The sequence below is a fragment of the Chrysemys picta genome, chromosome 10 (genome assembly GCF_011386835.1).
Source record: "Chrysemys picta bellii isolate R12L10 chromosome 10, ASM1138683v2, whole genome shotgun sequence".
NCBI classification, from domain to species: Eukaryota; Metazoa; Chordata; order Testudines; family Emydidae; genus Chrysemys; species Chrysemys picta.
The window spans coordinates 18907367-18927368 of NC_088800.1; the positions used below are offsets into that span (position 1 = coordinate 18907367).

Sequence of the window (20002 nt, forward strand, 5' to 3'; positions counted from 1 at the left end):
TTCATTTAAAAAAATAAAGACAGCTGTAGCAACATGCCTTCAATGGTCTTTTCTTAATGATTTATAGAGTTATAGCCATTAACCAAATCTGCTAATATGGACACTTTCCACTGACTTCTGCTGTATTGTAACTGCAGTAAAGGAGGGCTTAATTACATCCTAAATTAAGGCAGAATTCCTTGAGTGTGAGATTTAAATCATTACATAAAACTCAAAAAGCAAATTATTTCAAAAGTACCAACCAATTTCTTCAGCAAAGAATATTTCGATAAGCTTTTTAATTTCGAACATCTTTTACCTTAATGAACAGAGAAGGGGCCAACAAGTCTTCAGTAAGAGAAAATACAACGGATTATTTTAGGTGGTAAGTGTTAAGGACAAGGCCTGATTCTTTACTCATATCATGCCATATTGTTGTGATTTTAATCAGGTCTGCAGATTTTAGAAGTCTAGATTACTTTTCACCACTTATGCTATTTTTTACATTTCTCTCCCTTTGGATAATAAAAATACACTGGTTCATTTATTTAGCTATAACCACTGTCAGTTTCACCTCTAGTTCTCACTTAGGGCAGCTCTTGCTACAGAGTTTGGTCTAGGAACACTGCATGAGAACATTTAAGCCCCATTTAAGCCTCACCAAACCTCCCCACACACACAACCCAAACCAACAACATTGATTTCTTTTTATTTTCAACATTAAAAGAAATATGTTAATAGTTTTGTAAAGTTTCCCAAACCTAAACTGGAGGCTGAAACTAGCCAACAGAAAATTCTGTGAAAACATCCCCTGACGTTATGAAGACAAGGTGAGAGTGATACCTGGTCATAGAGTTCATCAGCCATTGTGGGTTTGGGTGCAGTTGTCCACTTGGCACCCCGGTGGAAGTAGTCTTTGATGACTGGCCTGTATGCTCTGTATTCGAAGAAACGAGCACGCCAAGCCATTGGTGCTTCGATAATTTCATTTCCAACTACCAACAAGATGTCTCTTGGCATGGCAGCATACATACCTACAAGAAAAAAAAACACACATTAGAACTGATTAGGCTATTTGGACAGTTATTCCAGCCTAGGGATGCATGCCTACAATTAAGACAAGCACTGCATTCTTGAATGAATTCACACAGGAAAATGATAAAAGACTGTGGATGAACACTTTTCACAACGCGACCACTCTATGTCTGACCTATCAGTCCTCACACTCAAAGGAAACCGGCACAACACTTTCAAAAGACAAGCCTGGAGCTTAAATTCATAACTTTGCTGGACATTAAAATCATGGACTGAACAGAGACAATGGATTTATGGTTTATTACAACAATCTGCAACCCACCAACCCCCTCTTTTTGTCCTATGACTGCAAAGGTGTTAATGGGCCACTCTACCTTGAGTGATCCCTTAGAATACGTGCTAACTACTTACTAAACAATCCTTTCCCAGCAGGGGCAGCTCTAGGCACCAGCAAAGCAAGCAGGTGCTTGGGGCAGCCCATTTGCAGGGGTGGCAGGGATCCAGCATGGGAGCTGAGAACCAACAGGGGGCCCTAGGCGCTGTAGTTCCTTGGTTAGCTCCCTGCCTATAGAGCCAGCCTTGGAGCAGGGAAAGAACTACATTTCCCAGCATTCCCTTGGCCACTACCAACAAGAAAGAGGGGGAGGGAGTGAGGAAGCTAAGACCTCATGCTGCAGCCTGCAGTGAATGGAGAGCTGCAGTGTGAAGGGTAGGGATACCATATTTTAACATTCAAAAAATAGGACACTTCACGGGGAGGGAGGGTAGCCCCACCCTGCCACCATCCACTCCCTCTGACTGCCCCCCACAGCCTTCCAGATTTGAACACCTCAAAATTCAGGAGTGCTCAAGCTCAGTTTGGGCAGCTGTTACTTCATTTCTCCCAAATCAAATATACTGATTCACTGTAACTTGCTGTAGAAAAAGTAGGATAAAATTGAGCAAGAAATGCTTCCCAGTGGTTATTAGGACTGGAATTGCTATTTTCAACAGCCATTGCCTTTTTTTGTTTGTTTGTTTGTTTGTTTAAAAGGAAGACAGTGGAAAGAAAGAGTGGAACAAAAGAAAGAGTGGAACAAAAGAATAATAAAGGCACCTCAACTTTTCCTCATTTATGTAGGACAGATATCCTCCAATCACACAAGCTGAAAATTGTTCCATTTTACTGCAGTTCTGTAACCATATGGGAACCAATCCTGTCTGTGTTCTGTGCACATCCAAAATTCCTGCTGAATGACCTGCCCTGGGAGTGAGTTACCAGTGACCCAGGGCTGCAGTGGAAGGAGGGTGCAGTTGGCCGGGGGGAGTCCAGGGCTGGGATGGCAGGAGGTGTGTGTGTGGGGCAATGGTGGGGGGATAGGGAGGAGCCCAGAGCTGGGGCGGCAGGGTGTGTGTGTGTGGGGGGGGAGAGCCCAGGGCTGGGGCGGCAGGGGGCGGCCAAAATTTTTTTTGCTGGGAGCAGCAAAAAACCTAGAGCCGGCCCTGTTTCCCAGCCCTGAAGCAGAGCTCCGTGTGGCTTGAAAGCATGTCTCTCCTCAACAGAAGTTGGTTGGATAAAAGATATTACCTTACTGCTCTGGGACTGACAGAACTACACTGCATGCTACAAGCAAGAATGTCTATCATTTGAAAAAAGACAAGATCGTTTAAAAAATAAAAAAAAACACTTTTTTTTTAAATTTACTGTTACCACACCTGAAGTTACTAGAACTGAAAGATTAGAGTAACATTTCTCTAATCTTTCAGTGTGTTCACTTTCTCCACTGGATGACACTGTGGACCGTCATTTTTTACTGTTGCCCCTATTTGTGTGGGCTTTCAAACAATCACAAAGAATTTTTTTTTAAACTATAAAAATTGGAAGGGCAACTCCTGATTATTTTTCCCCGGGGATCTCTCAAAAGCCTGCTACCCAATCCCACTGTAAAATGGAAAGGATCTACCTCCTTGGACTAGGTGCCCAACAGATACATTGTAAGTACCTCAGCTGGAGAATGCTATTTACCTGTAGACTCAAAGTCAGGTGTTTTATATTTGACTGACCAGTCAATTGGCTCAGGCCTCTTGACAATTACTCCTTCCATTTTCAGAATATTGCACATTTCTTCAATTTCAGCAATAGCCTTTTTTAAGTGATCTCTGGGGAAGCTCTGTCCTCCAAACTTCTGATAGAATTCCCAGTTCTTTTCATATGTGTTGGCCTGAAAATAAAAGACGACAGAGAAGTGGCCATAATAACACTGTGATATTTGGTTATACTTTATACCAGGGGTGAACAAATTTTTTGGCCCGAGGGCCACATTGGGGTTGCAAAACTGTATGGAGGGCTGGGTAGGGAAGGCTGTGGCTCCCCAAACAGCTTGCCCCCCGCCCACTATCTGACCCCTCCCACTTCCTGCCCCCTGACTGCCCCCCTCAGAACCCCTGACCCATCCACACACCCCCTCTCCTTGTCTCCTAACCGCTCCCTCCCGGGACTCCTTGTCCCCTAACCGTCCCTGGGACCCCACCCCCTATCCAACCCCTCCTGCTCCCAGTCCCCTCACTGCTCTGACCCCTATCCACACCCCCACCCCCTAACAGGCCCCCCGGGACTCCCACGCTTATTCAACCCCCCCGTCCCCCGACCACCCCCGCAGAACCTCTGCCCCATCCAACCACCCCGTCCCCTGACTGTCCCCCGGGATCCCTCGCCCCTTATCCAACCCCCCGGCCCCTTTACCACGCTGCTCAGAGCAGCATGTCTGGCAGCCGCGCCGCCCGGCCAGAGCCAGACACGCTGCCATGCTGCTGGCGGGAGCGCTCAACCCCACCACCATAGCGCTACCCGCGCGGTGGCATGGCTGCAGGGGAGGGGGGCAGCAGAAGAGGCGCCAGGGGCTAGCCTCTCCGGCCGGGAGCTCAAGGGCTGGGCAGCATGGTCCCGCGGACCAGATGTGGTCTGTGGGTCATAGTTTGCCCACCTCTGCTTTATACAGTGCAGTTGATTGTGGTATTTACACATTACTGTTCTTGTGAAAGGTTTCTCAACCTTGTTCCTCTATTGACTCCACATTCGCCAACTCGTATCCCTCATCTGTGCCTCAAAATGCTTTGCAGCTATTTCTGCAATACTTCAGAGGAGGCACAGAAATAATTGTCAGTGGTTTACAGGATCCTCTAGCATCTAGGGACTCGAGACAAGGGAATAGGAGAAGGCTCATGACTGCAGATAATGCCACTAGGGCAAGCGTTGGCAGCGCTTAAGACGTGTATAATATTTTAAATACTATTCGTGTGTACAATTGATGTGGTTTGTGCATCTATGTACTATGGCCTGCCATTTGCACACGTCAGTTCTTGAAAAGCATGTGTGCTTCAGCAAAGACCACTTTTTGGCAATCTGCCTCTGAATGGTCAGTGAGGTGCGTGGCTCAGCCAACAGTTACATCTGTGTCTGGAGTTAAATTTCAGTAGTACATATTGAGAAGGTTCAGACATCCAGAAGATAAATAGCTCCAACACCAGTTACAGTCTGCATGTACCGTCTGCTGCCAAGATTGAGAGATCTACAAATAGCAGAAAGAGACCTGAGAATAAGAGTGGCCTGGAATGTGACAAGAGCACAAATTTCTTCACAACCTGCAAGTTCAGCGTTTATCTTTCAGAGAGAATTTTCGAGCTATTTCATCCATTCATCTTACAGCTGTTTATACAGATGTGTCCGCGCCATGTGACCTTATTACTTGTCGCCATAAAAGGAGACCAGTAATCTAAGTAGAGAAATACTTCCCTCTACTCAGAAAGCGTTCCCCTCAGAGTGACCTCCAGAGCCAGCAGTCTAAGCAATTGCTTAGGGCCCGAGCAGCTCAAGAGACCCACTACTTCACTACTTGCTTTTTATTATAAGAACTTGCCTATTTTGGGGCGGGGGGGGGGCGCAAAAATATTCAGCACCGCACTGCCCAACCTCACTGGTTGTCCTGACTAAAGCCAGATACCAAAGAATAAATAACTCCATCTGTATGTTATGGCAATCTGAGTTCAGTCCTGATGCTTTCATCCACACCATCTGTTACCATTTTTCATTTTATAAACATCTCTCAACCACATGTCTGAAATCTAAGATTCTCTCAGAGTAGGGGCACCAAGACTGAGGGTTTTGAAAAAATATTCACTTCACTGAAAGAAAGAACATCGTACTGGGGTTCACTTTTCTTTCACATATGCAAACACGTGTGTTTGCCACAGATAGGGGCACTCTGTACAGGTGCAAAAACCAAAGAACTGATTTGAAAAGCTGTAGTGGCAGTTGTGTGTTTGACCAAAGACTCGAACCCTACGTGAGTGCAAAACAAAGTGACTAAGAGCAGACATCCTTCTAAATTGCTTTTTTATGATTACTTAACATTTATTCTCCAGCATTGCCCAAATGCCCATGCCAAGACAGGGGCCTCATTATGTTAGACACTGTGCCAACACACAAGACATGAAACTCCACCTTGATGAGTTTACAGTTTAAGAAGGCCCAACAGACAAACAGTCATACAATGACCTGGAGGGGAAATGTCAGTAGTACAGGTTTTGTTACTTGTTCAACTGACTTACTGTGCTCCCCTCTACCCTGTTCACCCCACAGAAATTTTTACTTTAAATTTTCTTTTATTCCATTCAGCCACCCCATCAGATAGTCTCTCACTTCAATACTGAGTGTTATAGACTAGTTCTGTTGGTGTTGGGGATTCCAAAAGCATCCTGAGGGCTGATAGTCGGCTCCTCCAGTGGGGCAGAAGGGGATTTATGCCCATACTTTGGGGAAAGAAAACTGTTCTGGAGGGGGAAGAAGCAGAAGGTTAATTCACTTCCACTTGTTAGACCCAGATTAAGACAGACACTATAGCCATGTGCCTGGAGCCCCTGAGTCTGTGATGATTTTGAAGTCTCTCAGCTTTCATTTTAGAAGGATTGTGTTTCTAGCCCTCATGATGGTGAAGAAAAGCTAGAAAACATGACCAGAGGATCACTGGTGCAGTGGTGTCTGCGTCAGTCTGCAGACAGCCTGAAACAACAGCTATGGGGGTGTGAACTGCCCTATTGATCTAACAAGGCTGTTAACTCTGAAACCCACTGCTTGGAGAGGACTCTGCCTATGCAGTAAGGGACTGTATGTATGGGGCCCTCACAGCTGCCAATCCGTTGTGGCTCTTCTGGAGTGGTGTCAGGAGAGGTCACGCAGAGAGGAGTAGGTGGGAGCTGGGACCTCCCTCCTCTGCACGAGGCTCCAGCTCCCCTGCACACAGGGAACAATGTTCATGGGATACAGGAGCTCCAGTCTACCTGAACAGGAGTGACAGTGAGCCCGCCCTCCTCAACAGTCCCTACCACTGCCTCCCCCAAGGAGCAGCAGGGCCACAGCGGGCGGGGTACAGACTTGAGATGGGGCTGTGACCACACTGCGGGGAATAGGCAATGGTGCCCATTGGAGGCTTGCCAGACTGACTTTAGCCAAGAACGCTCTGCCTGCCTACTTACTCCTGCAATGGACCTATGGCAGTGAAGGAAAAATCCAGCCACTCACAAGGAAGTGTTAAAATTGTATGTGTCCAAACACACCACCCAATTCCTGGGTACAGAAGGGACAGAGGCCTCTGCAGGGCCACTCTGCCCACTGGTTCAAGCAGCTCCTCTTGCTTCCTTTTGTGAGCAAAGCTATTTTCTTTTCCAGGCAAGGTCTGGGTAATCTGATCACCTCTCAGGCTTTACCACCTGTTCAGAAGACACGTGTTGATCATGTGAAGTGCTCAGCATTCCAATGGAATCCAGTTCAGTTAACAAGACAAGTTTGTCATACGGAATACATGCAAGTTATTTCCAGAGCCACCAAGAATATCTCTGGGCACAATGAAGACTAGCCCCTTGCCCCTTTTCCCCTGCTATACATTCGGTCTCACTCTGTTTCCCTCTCTCCTCTTCCCGTGCCAAGAAATAACAGAACAGATCTATGATCGTGGATCACCACACTGATAGCATAATCTGGTTGCAAAACTGGCTTAACCAGCCTAGGAAAGATCACCCTAGTGGAAAGATGATCCTGCAGTGACACACACACCATCCCTGCTCTCAGCATACCTGGGGAAAATGGTGCATGGCAGGGATGTCCCTATACCACAGGGACTCTGGGCTGAGATTTCAGTCTCCTATGAAAACTTAGAGCAGTCTGAGGGCTGCTCTGATTGCACAGGGAGAACAGCCAGCAGGACAGCACCAGAATCAGAGACGAGCAAAGAGCTTTACATGCATCCGACAAAGTGGGCATTCACCCATGAAAGCTTATGCTCCAATACATGTTAGTCTTAAAGGTGCCACAGGACTCTCTGTTGCTTTTTTCAAAGAGCTTTCGACAGTCTTTGCATACCACCCCCTGACTTGTGCTCTGTGCGTTCTGTTGTACCTGAGAAATTGACCAAGTGCTTTTAGAATGTTTAGGTGCACTTTGCACACTTCTGCATAGTCCTCTGCCTTCTCCCAAAGCTGGCCACAACACTGAGTCCTCTGATACCATCAGGCACTGCCTGTTCTAGGGATGGGTGATCAGGGCACCAGCTTCCAGAGAATGCCATCACACCACTGTGCTTTTTCTCCCTCTGCTCTGATTGGCCAGCCATTTTTTCCTCAGCTCTGATTGGCCAGCTTCCCCCCTTCCCTCCCCAGCCTCCTTCCTTCTTCCTCCTCCACTAATTGGCCAGCTGAGTGTGGGTTTTGGGAGGCAGGGTGGGTTGGTTCACCTACTAGGTGGCGGGGGCCCACAAACACATTTTCTGCTCTAGTCAGCAAGCAACACAGCTAGAGCCACTCCTGCCTTCCAGTCCAGTCAGACATTGTTTCCTGTGAGCTACACTGATCTTTATGCTTCCCACGATACAGCCCAAGAAGCAAGAAGTATGGTTCACAGGCAGGACAATCTTAATAACCATATCAGAGGAACCTGAATAGCTTCTGCCTCCTGAGCTCCTCTGCATCTTCCCTCTTTCACACTCACCCTGGTACTGACAAAGGGTTCACTATTGGACACAACGCATCCCATGAAGTTTTGAATCTTATCCTTCCTGGGAGACTGCGGCCATCTTAAGCACATAGGACCCAGGATTCTGCCTTCCATCAGCAGCCTTGCCTGTTTAAATTTCCCTTCCCTGCTACCAAGTTTGAAATGGAAGAGTAATACTTATGCTAACCATATTACAAGACAAGTGACATGCAGATGAAGCAGCTATACCTTCTTACTTCTGGCTACCTACATATAAGCTAGGATACTTCAATAGAGCCTGAAAGAGTCACTGCTATAATGTTAAAAATGTTCCTTATTGTAGTTTACCAAAATTCTATTAAACTGCCCTATATTTTCTTCACACTGTCGGAACCTGTTTGAAGAGAAGCTCTATCCTTTCTAAGCATCTTGCTCCTACCAGATTTAGTGCTGTCAGGGCCAACATTTGACATCACTTCCTGTGTAGCAAACTGTGGTTTCTAAACGTGGTATTGTGACCTCGCTAATGACTCCAGCTGGAGAAATTTATATTTACTTACTTACCTGATAAGCAGGGGCGGCTCTAGCTTTTTTGCCGCCCCAAGCACGGCAGGCAGGCTGCCTTCAGGAGGTCCCCGGTCCCGCGGATTCGGCGGCATGCCTGCGGGAGGTCCTGCGGCTTCGGCGTACCCGCCGCTGAATCTGCGGGACCGGCGAACCTCCCACAGGCATGCCACCGAAGGCAGCCTGACTGCCGCCCTTGCAGGGACCAGCAGGGCGCCCCCTGTGGCTTGCCGCCTCAGGCACACGCTTGGAGTGCTGGTGCCTGGAGCCACCGCTGCTGCTAAGCAATAAACAGGGAAGTACATTACTGGTGAAAGTCTATTTTAAATATTCATATTGAGTAAAAAAAGGAATATAATTTGATACGTTTACATCAAATACATAACTAGATATGAAAGGTAATGTTATATGTTCCAGTTATATGTTCAAACTAGCAATGAAGATTGGAGAGAGAGACAGAGACAGACATTCCATAAAGAGGAAAGAGACTCATGTCAAAATAATGCAGAAGCTTGTTAATACAATATTTTATAATTAGCACAAAGTGAAATCTTTCTTCTCTACTTAATAAAGATATATCAGAGAGCTGTAACAAGGCCTCTTTACTAAGAATTCATTTTTTTCACAAAATATACCACAAAATATTTACTAGCATATGCTGATGTACAAAATACTTGTATAGTTCAAATATTAGTTTAAGACTGAATTACCACACACCACCACATTCAGGATGTGAGGGGGTTTTCTTTTTTTTAAATTCACAAAGGATCTCCCTGTCATTAGTGTGAATTAGCAAATCTGTCGGATTACACTTCTAATGCTATCCCAAATGTGGCACTGATGCTTATGGAGATCCTTCCACATGCTTTATACCACCCAGATGCTCATTCAGTGCCAACTCTAATTATATTCATCTCAGACATGTAGTGGTACCATGCTTCTATTCATTCTTTCCTCCTTCTTATGCCATGCACATCATTTACAGATTACAGCCAAAAGAGTGGCGTGAGTGCCAAAAGCAAGTCTCACGAATTGCAATAGGATACAGTGACTGCAGCCATGGTTTACTGCACAACTATTTCAAATAAGTAGTTTGCATGAATATTTGAGACACAATATATCATCAGCTGAACTGCAGTGAGGAAAGAGAAACTATAGAAGCAAAATACATGTGCGTAAATGTGTCTTACATGGAGTTCTGTATTCGCTCACTAGACGTGTTCCAGATACGCTTGCAGTTTTCCCAAGTGGGTTATTGTCTTCCCTTTGCAGAGTAGTCTTATTACACTATACTGTAAATTTATTGAAGGTAGCAGTGTTATGAAAGTTGCCTATGTTCTATGAGGACTTGTTTAAATACACGGAACTATGAGGCTTTTCAGAATATCAGGCCAATGAATGCTTCCAACAACATACAGTATGTACGTCTGCACTTCCTCCAGAGAATTTAGTACTTTAACCAAAGATGTGACATTTTTGAGTTAAGGGTGAAATTCTATACTTGACATACCTCACTGTGCTATAGATATTTCAGCTGACACAGGGAGCAAATTGTTAACTAAAACTAAATGCTCAAGCAAACACTAGAACTGGGTTAAAATGTAGTAGTAACAATAGCACGTTTTTAATATTTACCAGCCTTAGAAATACAGTAGTTTTAAAGAAGTTAAGGGGATTTGGCAAGTGTTGAGAGGGTAGAATTTTGCCCATAATATCAGAAGTCAGCAACAAAACTTTTCTTTGTGCCCTTTTTCTTTTACATTATAAATAGCATGTTCTGATTTCCTTCTTTTCCTGGAAGACTGGTAATCTTTTGGAGAGCCAGAAATGGGATATCGAAGCTGAAGAGCTGGAAGCTGCTGTGGATGAAATCCAAGCCCCATTCAAGCCAATGGCAACATTTCCATTAACCAGTCAGTGGTGCCAGGGTTTTACCCCAAGCGTCTAAATGATAGGAGACAGGGGCAGCGAATGAATCTTATGTTTGGAGGTGGGGGAGGAGCATTCTTTACAATTCTCCTGAAACCTGATGATCTAATCTCTAAACTCCATTTCTGGAAGATTAAAAACATTTTCATTCCACTTTTAAAATAAGTAAGTGAGCAGAAATCCTGTTAGAAATTTGGCATCTGCAGTAGTTTAATTCTTCTTTTAAAAACATTTCAGTTCATTTGTAATTAATAGAAGATTTTAAACATATACCCCAAAAAATAAGTTGAAATAAAGCACCTGAAAATAGAACTAAATTTGAGAGCCAGGGGTTGGATCAGGTTTGTTCTGCAACCTTAATTCAAAATACACTTGGAAAACAGACGGTTCCATACATTGTTGTATCTACTGTCTGGGATTTCCAGTGATGAGCTTTCTATTCAAATAAAACAATCCTCCTAACTTGCAGCTAGAACTTTATACTCTGTCTCAAAGCCTAGAGTCTCAGTGGCCAGATTGGCTAGGACTATAAGCCATGCACTCAGCCAGAAGGAGCAGAAGGCAGATGCACCTGCCCAGAAGAATCTTCTTCCTCTATGCTTTCCTCTGGCCTAATTTATACTGCAGAAACTACCTTACTAATTCTACTAGGGAATATGTCAGAACAGAAGTAGGATCAAAACCCAAACCAATACAGCCACAATACTGAAAAATACTGAACTTTTATGTACACAGTTCTGGATGCTGCCGGAATCCTTATCACATGGCTGTTTTGAAGACAGTACATATAACTCCAGTATGATGCCCTGACTAGTCCAGAATCAGGAAGTAAATGAGAACCTAATTACACTGGGTTATGGTAACAAGCAAGTGGCAATACAGGTGTTTATGCTTAGCACATGCCTTTGGCCAAAGAGCAAATGAGGGTTATTGGTAGAAGAGAAGAAAAAGGTAGCTTTCGAACTTTCTACAACCTTAGTTCATTTCCAGATTGTGCACAAGAGACTTGAATAATGCACATAATAATCAAGCTAATAACTATCACAATTTTTATCAACTCTAGAATTTGAGTTAAAAAATATGTAGTCATTCTAGTAGCAGCACTTTGGTTAAACATTGGTATTAAGGTATTTTGAACTCTACTTTTAAACTTATTTTTGTAAACTCTCTATGTATTCATGTACCTGCAAACTAAAAGAAATTTTATACGTAAAAAGGCATTTGTTTTTTTCAAGATAAGAATTTTACCTTAACCTCCACAGAAAAAGGAGGGACACAGGCATTTTCAGCTCTCCCCACAATTACTTCCTCCAGGGGGTCCCATTCATTGTATGAGCTGACAGGGCAGTCCTCTGGAACAGGGGCAGTGGCCTTATTGTCATCAACAGCACAGGAATTCTGGGAGGCAGCAGCTGCCTGGGTGCTCTGGAAAGTTCGCTGCACCCATCCTGTAAAGGATCTTCCAAGCTTAAAGGGGGAGGGAGAGGGAAAAAAAATAAACTCTAACACACAACTCTATCACAAAAAGAAGAGGAGAATTAAGTCCCAGTGTATTTTACAGAATATTTTCACTGCACTGTGCTTTACCCAAAAGGCTTTTTACACCATAAAGGCTCTGTATTACAGCTACTCCACTGTAATCTTAAAGGACATTTCACCTTTAAAGAAAAAAACACCCATGTTAGACAATGGTTAACTGTTTAATGGTCCAGCTTCAACAGTTACAGCTAATTTGGTTCATAAAGGCAGGAATAGGACTGATGAATGGGGCAAAGTTACCTTTGCAACAGCTGCTATAGTGCCTGTTTCACTAATTGGGATTGTATGTGCACTGCAAAACTGGGGACGACTGGGAATGTAAAGTACTGGGATTTGGGCACAATACAAATAAGGCCTTTCAAAGCTGCAAGTGAAATTGTAGCAAATTAAGCATATTCCATTAATTGTGTTAGTGCCACATCAAAACGTGGACTATTGTAGCTAGAAAACAGAAAGCAACATTTATAATCTGAAAAACTAGTTCCCCACCCTCCAAAGATTTACATAGCAACGCCAGTCACATTAGCCTGGACCCTGCATACTAAAATTTAGCTAGCACTAATACCTGGCTCTCCTAGATTCCCACTGCCTCTCCCCCACAGTCACAGTGCTCTAAGCAATTCCCTAGCCACCTAAACCCCACTAGTTGAACTAGTCCCCTGGATGGATTCCCAGAGCCCCAGCTGTTCACTTACCAGCTGCTGGGAAACACTAGCCAGCCAGTCAGACTATTCCTGCCATAGCAAACACACCAAGTGTGGCAGAGCCTGCCGGGGGCTGCTAATGTTCACACATACCCCATTACAGGGCGGGGGGTCTGGGTGGCTGCTGGATCAGCACAACCCCTCCTCCCTCCTCAGCCCAAGGCACCTTGCAGGGTGGGAATCGGGCTCCCAGCTCCATCGGGCGACAGGGTCATTGCCTTGCTGCTGGTTAAGCCAGGCTGCTCCAAACCAGGTTAGCTCAGTGTAAGGCTCTGGTCCAGGGGGTCTTCTCTCTCTAACCCGAGTAGCTCAGCCCCTGCAGGCAGTGAATGGAAACAGGGCTCTCTGCTCAAGGACCGGGAGACCCAGTGATAACCAGGGGGGCTCCGCCCGACTCCTAAGGGGGGGAAGGAGGCTTCCTCCCAACCAGAGGGATGCGGCTGGTCTAAGAACCATGAACCGGCTGGGTTCAAGGGGAGCGCTCACTGCTCCTATTATGCGTACCACGCTAGCGCCCCCAATAGCCTGCCCAGAGCCCCCTTCTGCACCCCCCCAATAGCCCCAGGACAGCTCCATAACCCCTAGTGCATCCTTCTGCACCCCTACCAGAGTCCACAAAGTTTCCCCTTCTGCACCACCAATAACCCCCAGAGCGTCCCCAGTAACCCCCAGTGCCCCCTTCCGCACCCCAATAACCCCCAGAACACCCCCAGTAACCCCTGTGCCCCCTTCTGGACCCCCACCACAGCCCCCAAAGTGCCCCCTCTACACCCCAATAACCCCAAAATGCCCCCTTCTGCACCCCCAATAACCCCTAGAGCGCCCCCAGTAACCCCTTAGTGCCCCCTTCTGCACCCCCCTAAAAGCCCACAGGACCCCCAATAATCCCATAGTGCCTCCTTCTACACCCCCCCAATAACCTCCACCTATCTCTAGGGCAGCGCTCCCATAGCACCCAGTCTCCGCACACAGCCCACCCAGGGAGCCGCCTCTGCATCCCCAGCTCACACCCTGCACCGCGGTCCCCGGGCTCCGCACTGCAGCAAGGGTGGGCGGGCTCGGTACCCACCTGGGACCCGATGTAATGCGCCGCCTCGGCCCCCCTGCTCCCTCCGCGCAGGCACCGCACTCGCAGCATCGCTCCGGAGCTGGCAGCAGGAACGACCCCAGCACTTGCGCAGCACCCAGCGAGGGACCGAGCCGCTCCCCCCGGCCTTTATATCAGCTCCCCCAGCCCCCCGCCTCCCGCTCCCTCCCTATTGGCTGCCGCAGGGCCGGCGGGCAGAGCGGCCCCCGGCTCCTTCCCTTTGTGCAGCCGGGCTGCAGAGGGGGAGCAGAATTAACCGGGGAGAGGAGGGTGCAGAAGTGGCCGTTCCAACCTTCCCTGCCAGTCCCAGTGCACATCCCTTTAGCCCAAGCACTAACAGCACCCTCTCCTTAGTCACTAGGGTTTCGGGTGCTTGGTGCTGTCCCAAGATGAAACGCAGCCCCTGTGGTCAATGTTATCCAGCCCCTTTTCAATCCCTATTGTTTCTCTGGATGGTATCTTCCCCACAGCTTGATTGACAATACATTGGTTTGTTTCACTTCAACTAATATGTCCTGGCCAAATATTTTGATGGGGGGGACGAGGAGGGGAAGAAGAGGACCCTCTGGTCTGTTGTCACTCTGCTCCTCTTTGCAATTTCATACACGTTCCATAAGTCTCTCATTCTAGTCTCTACCTGATCAACTAATACCAGTGCTCTTAATTAGAGCTGTCATGGATAATGGAGGATTCTGAGATTTCAATTCTATTTGTTTTTGTTCTAATTAGGAACAAAACCCGAAAAGGCTGTAATACTCTGCAAAAGAAAATTCTGGGGGGAAAAAATACTATTTTGGATTGATCTGAAGTTTTCATTTTGACAACACTGAAACATCGTTTTGATTTCTACTTTACATCATACTATAAACAATACAAAAGTAAATGATTTCAAAACAAAAAGTTGTTTCAAAGGGAAAAATGGAAATGTTTCATTCCAAGAGTGTCAGGAAGTTTTGACCATTAGAACTTTCTCTGACGGAAACAAAGTTTTGGAAAAATCAACACAATTTCACAAAGCTTTTTGATTTCAACAGAACTGCATTCTCTAACATAGAACTGGTCCCTCAAAGTTTTTCCCTCCAGCTCTCCATTTAGTCTCTTGTCACCTATAATTCTCACCTGACCTGACGACATTCTTTTGCAGTTCCTCACTCTTCAACTTTACACAAGACAAGTTAAATTTTAAATTAATTTGTTTTTGCCTTCCAGAAGAAAAGCTCAGATATGGTAAAAATGGTTTTTCCCCATGTTATTTTGTAAAATTACACCTCTACCCCGATATAACGCAACCCGATATAACATGAATTCAGATATAACCCGGTAAAGCAGTGCTATGGGGGGGAAAGAAGGGGGGCTGCATGCTCCGTGGATCAAAGCAAGTTCGATATAATGCGGTTTCACCTATAATGCAGTAAGATTTTTTAAAACGCAACAGAGGGTCCTGTGGCACCTTTAAGACTAACAGAAGTATTGGGAGCATAAGCTTTCGTGGGTAAGAACCTCACTTCTTCAGATGCAAGTAATGGAAATTTCCAGAGGCAGGTATAAATCACTATGGAGATAACGAGGTTAATTCAATCAGGGAGGGTGAGGTGCTCTGCTAGCAGTTGAGGTGTGAACACCAAGGGAGGAGAAACTGCTTCTGTAGTTGGATAGCCATTCACAGTCTTTGTTTAATCCTGTTCTGATGGTGTCAAATTTGCAAATGAACTGGAGCTCAGCAGTTTCTCTATGGAGTCTGGTCCTGAAGTTTTTTTGCTGTAATATGGCTACCTTTACATCTGCTATTGCGTGGCCAGGGAGGTTGAAGTGTTCTCCTACAGGTTTTTATATATTGCCATTCCTGATATCTGACTTGTGTCCATTTATGCTTTTCCATAGTGACTATCCAGTTTGGCCAATGTACATAGCAGAGGGGCATTGCTGGCACATGATGGCATATATAACATTGGTGGACATGCAGGTGAATGAGCCGGTGATGTTGTAGCTGATCTGGTTAGGTCCTGTGATGGTGTTGTTGGTGTAGATATGTGGGCAGAGTTGGCATCGAGGTTTGTTGCATGGGTTGGTTCCTGTGTTAGAGTTGTTATGGTGCGGTGTGTGGTTGCTGGTGAGAATATGCTTAAGGTTGGCGGGTTGTCTGTGGGCGAGGACTGGCCTGCCTTCCAAGGTCTGTGAAAGTGAGGGATCATTGTCCAGGATGGGTTGTAGATCACTGATGACGCGTTGGAGAGGTTTAAGCTGAGGACTGTAGGTGATGGCCAGTGGAGTTCTGTTGGTACTGTTGGTAAGATTTTTTGGCTCCCGAGGACAGCGTTATATTGGGGTAGAGGTGTAGTATGAATCTCCATCCTTCTCTCACTCTTAATCCCTTGATGGTGCCTCTTATTTACCTGGGCATGATCTAATACATGTTCCCTCCACTCTATGCCCTCATGTCTCTCCTAAGCCTCATCCACACTATAAAATGTTACCTCGTTGGGACATGGTTATGAAGAAATGAGTTTGCTGATGTGATACTCATAATATTTAGTCCTGCCTTGAGTCCAGGAAACTGGACTAGATGACCTCTCTAGGTCCCTTCCAGTCCTATGATTCTATGATACTGACCATGACCTAGGCCCCAATTCAGCAGAGCACTTAACCACATGAGTAGTCCCTTGAAGTCAATGGCCATGTCAACACTAGAAAAAAAGTAAACTAACATACATTAAAAATACATCTAATATGTTAAAATCCTAGCACAGACAAGTCAGTTGTAGTTTTAGGATGTGCTAGCTCAGGGGTCGGCAACGTTTGGCACGCAGCTCACCAGGGTAAGCACCCTGGCGGGCCGGGCCAGTTTATTTACCTGCTGATGTAAATAAACTGGCCCGGCCCGCCAGGGTGCTTACCCTGGCGAGCCGCGTGCACGTTGCCGACCCCTGTGCTAGCTAATCAAGGTAACATAATTTACCTCCACCAGATAGTGTGTTAAAGCTACAATTTGCCTTGTCAGCACTAGGATTTTAACATCACATCATACCTTTTTCCTAGTGAAGAAAGGGCCAATGGGATTGCTCCCTTCACATATTTTAAGTCCTGTGCTGAACTGGGGCCTTAGTGATCATTATAGACTAAAGCAAATGACATTCAGCTTTGCAACAGCTAAATAAGATTCAATACTGCTTGGACCAAGGTTTAGTCATTTTTAGCTGGCATGACGCTGTCCTTTTGTCCTGCCCTATACCAACTGCTAAACTGCATTCTGCATCCCATCTAATTCTATATCACAATTAATCAATAATCACCTTTTCTCAGGCTCTATCTTTTCTGCTTCCAAAAGGCTATTCTTCCCACTCGCTTCAAAAAATCCTTTTCCTGTTCTTGCTTTCTGTCCTAGTTACCAATCAATTTCCTTTCTCCAGTTCATTTCTAGAATCTGTGTGTTCTCAAGTTTTTAGCTTTTTCATCCTTCCCAATTCAGTCTTTGCTCAGGTCATTTTACTCAGATAGCCCCTTTTAAAGGAATTAATGATTGGCTTGCGGTTAAATCCAAAGGTCTCTTTTCTTTTCATGTCTTTCCTGACTTATCAGCTACTTTGGGAACTTTGGATCACTCTTTATCAACTTGGTATAGGTAGTTTTTCTGACTCAGCACTGCAGTATTTCTTCTCCTACTTACTGTGTTTGTCTTTAATGGAAGACAATCCTGGCCAACTTCTTGAAGTGGGTGCTTTTTTGAATCCTGTACACTTTCCCCTATATACTTTCCTGCTGAGTGACATTTTTCTACTCACCATCTATAGTAATGGCGCTTTCTCTTGCCCATGTCTCAGAATTCTGGCTTGCCTTCACTTCCTCTTGGATGAAAGCTAATCTTAATGTAAGTGTGGCCAAGACAGAAATCTTTTTATTTCCCCTCCTAATTGTCTCTCTTAGGTCCTAACTTTGCAACCTTACATTCACATGGAGGAGCATTTACCTGCAAAAGTAATCCCACTATCCTAAATGACACTACTCATATGAAGAAATATTAAAGATTGCAGAATCGGGCCCTCTTTGGGCCATGCACTTGTGCCTTGATACTTGTAATGCTATCTACACTGTACTCTATTCATATCTCCACAATCTGTCCTTCACTTCACTGGCTTCCAGGACACTTCAAAAATCTCACCCTTCAACTTAATGCTATCACAGGAACCAGTCACTCTTGTATTTCTTTGCTCATACCTCCCTCCAATCCTTCATACCTCCCTCCAACAGACGAGACCCTCATTAGAACATGGGCCTTTATCTAATGTTCCTTAAAGTCAATGGTAATTCTTCTACTGACTTCCAGGGGCATTGGATCAAGCTCATAGTACTCTAGAAGGCCATTCCTCCCAGTATACTCTTATGCACAAGGAAAGATTCTACCTGTTTGTATGATTATACCCTCCTTGCCTCCCCTGCCTCTTGCACAATAAAGGCTTGATCCTACACCCTTGAAGACAATGGAAGTTTTGCCATCTACTCCATTGGGAGTAAGAAAGAGCCCTAACGCACAGGGCCGGCTCCAGGTACCAGCTTGGCAAGCAGGTGCTTGGGGCGGCCACTCCGGAGAGGGGCGGCAGGTCCAGCTATTTGGCGGCAATTCGGCGGACGGTCCCTCACTCCCGCTCGGAGCAAAGGACCTCCCGCCAAATTGCCGCTGCAGATCGCGATCGCAATCGCGATCACGGCTTTTTTTTTTTTTTTTTTTGGCTGCTTGGGGCGGCCAAAACCCTGGAGCCGGTCCTGCTAACACAGCAAAAAGCAGGACTATCCCCATATATAAAACTGGCTTTATAATCACAAAGGTAACTGGAAACTGGATAAGACGGAAGCTCTAGAACTTTTTAATTTTATAAAATTTGGGTGAATCAATTCTATTTACTTTTATGTTCCCTTCAGGTGCCTTAGAGACTGTGTGCTCTTTAGGACAAGAAGCATTCCTTCTTTCTAGGTTGGAAAGTGCCTATTGTGGAAGCTATTATAAATTGGTATTTTTCTAACAACTTCTATAACTATTACTAGGACTTGACAGGTTAATCCCTTTTTCCGCCTCCAAATGCTGGGTCAGTTTGTGAGCTACAGGTGTTGCTCCTTACCTATAATTCTGCAATTTAATCCACAAAGATGTATTGAACTGTTTGCAGGAACAAGTTTCAGATTCTGGGAATCAGATAATCTAAGGCTTATTTTAAAAAGACAAGAGAGGAAAGCAATTGCAGTTAAAATATAAATGAGAACAGCTCAATCCTGCTCTGACTGAAGTCAATGGCAAAACTCCCATTGACGTCCATGGGAGCAAGATTGGGTCTTCAGAGTCTGATCCAAACACTTAAATGCATACATGACTTGATTCAGGAGTAGTCCATTCAAAAAATATGCATGTGCGTAAATGTTTGCAGGCTCAGGCCCTAAATCTGTACTATTTTCTCTCAAAGTTTTGGTTTGTTTAGTTTGTTGTATTCTAATCACTTCCCCTCTCCACACCCAATTCTGTCAGATACTTTGATACTTGCAGTTAGTAGCCACCCCTATATTTAGGTTTCCTAAAAGATTTTCAGTGCCTTCATGGTTTGCATGAACTTGAAGTTTGGCAGCAGGATAATCCTGGGGTCAGGGAGGTCACTTTTACTTTCCCCATGAAAAATCTGTTGATATTTTGACAAATTATAAGATATCAAAAATTGTCACGCCCAGGGCCAGTGCAAGGAAGTTTCGCGCCCTAGGCGAAACTTCCACCTTGCACACACACACACACACCCAGCCCTGCGGCAGCTCCCCCCCTCTGCCCTGAGGCCCCACCCGTGGCAGCTCTCCCCCTCCCAGGGAGCCGTGCGGCAGCTCCCCACCCCAGCTCACCTCTGCTCCGCCTCCTCCCCGAGCACGCTGCCCCAGCTCTAATTCTCCTCCCCTCCCAGGCTTGCGGCGCCAAACAGCTAATTGGCGCCACAAGCCTGGGAGGCGGGAGAAGTGGAGCGGCCGCTGCACTGGGAGAGGGAGTCTGAGCCACATGTGTCAGTGCGCCGCCAGCAGCCCAGCCCAGGAACGCTGTAAAAAAAAAATTGGGGACACCGCTTTTTGGCGCCCCCAAATCTTGGCGCCCTAGGCAACCGCCTAGTTTGCCTTAATGGTAGCACCGGCCCTGGTCAC

At 45.7% G+C, this 20002-nt stretch overlaps 1 protein-coding gene across 6 annotated transcripts in view; it reads right to left on the bottom strand.

Moving 5' to 3' along the window:
- Positions 1-20002, bottom strand: part of GATM (glycine amidinotransferase) — a 41033-nt gene that overhangs the window by 8328 nt on the left and 12703 nt on the right. For 2 of the 6 annotated variants that reach the window (XM_065558146.1, XM_065558143.1), the window contains exons 1-5: positions 13823-13952; positions 12920-13069; positions 11759-11977; positions 3020-3215; positions 823-1013 (exon numbers count right to left, since the gene is read on the bottom strand). In XM_065558146.1, the coding sequence (XP_065414218.1) occupies positions 823-1013; positions 3020-3215; positions 11759-11977; positions 12920-12952 (639 nt within the window). In that variant the 5' untranslated portion in view covers positions 12953-13069; positions 13823-13952. Of the gene's footprint in view, positions 1-822; positions 1014-3019; positions 3216-11758; positions 11978-12919; positions 13070-13822; positions 14324-20002 lie in introns of those variants that run through there. The other 4 variants (XM_065558142.1, XM_065558145.1, XM_065558144.1 and 1 more) reach the window with 4 other exon arrangements.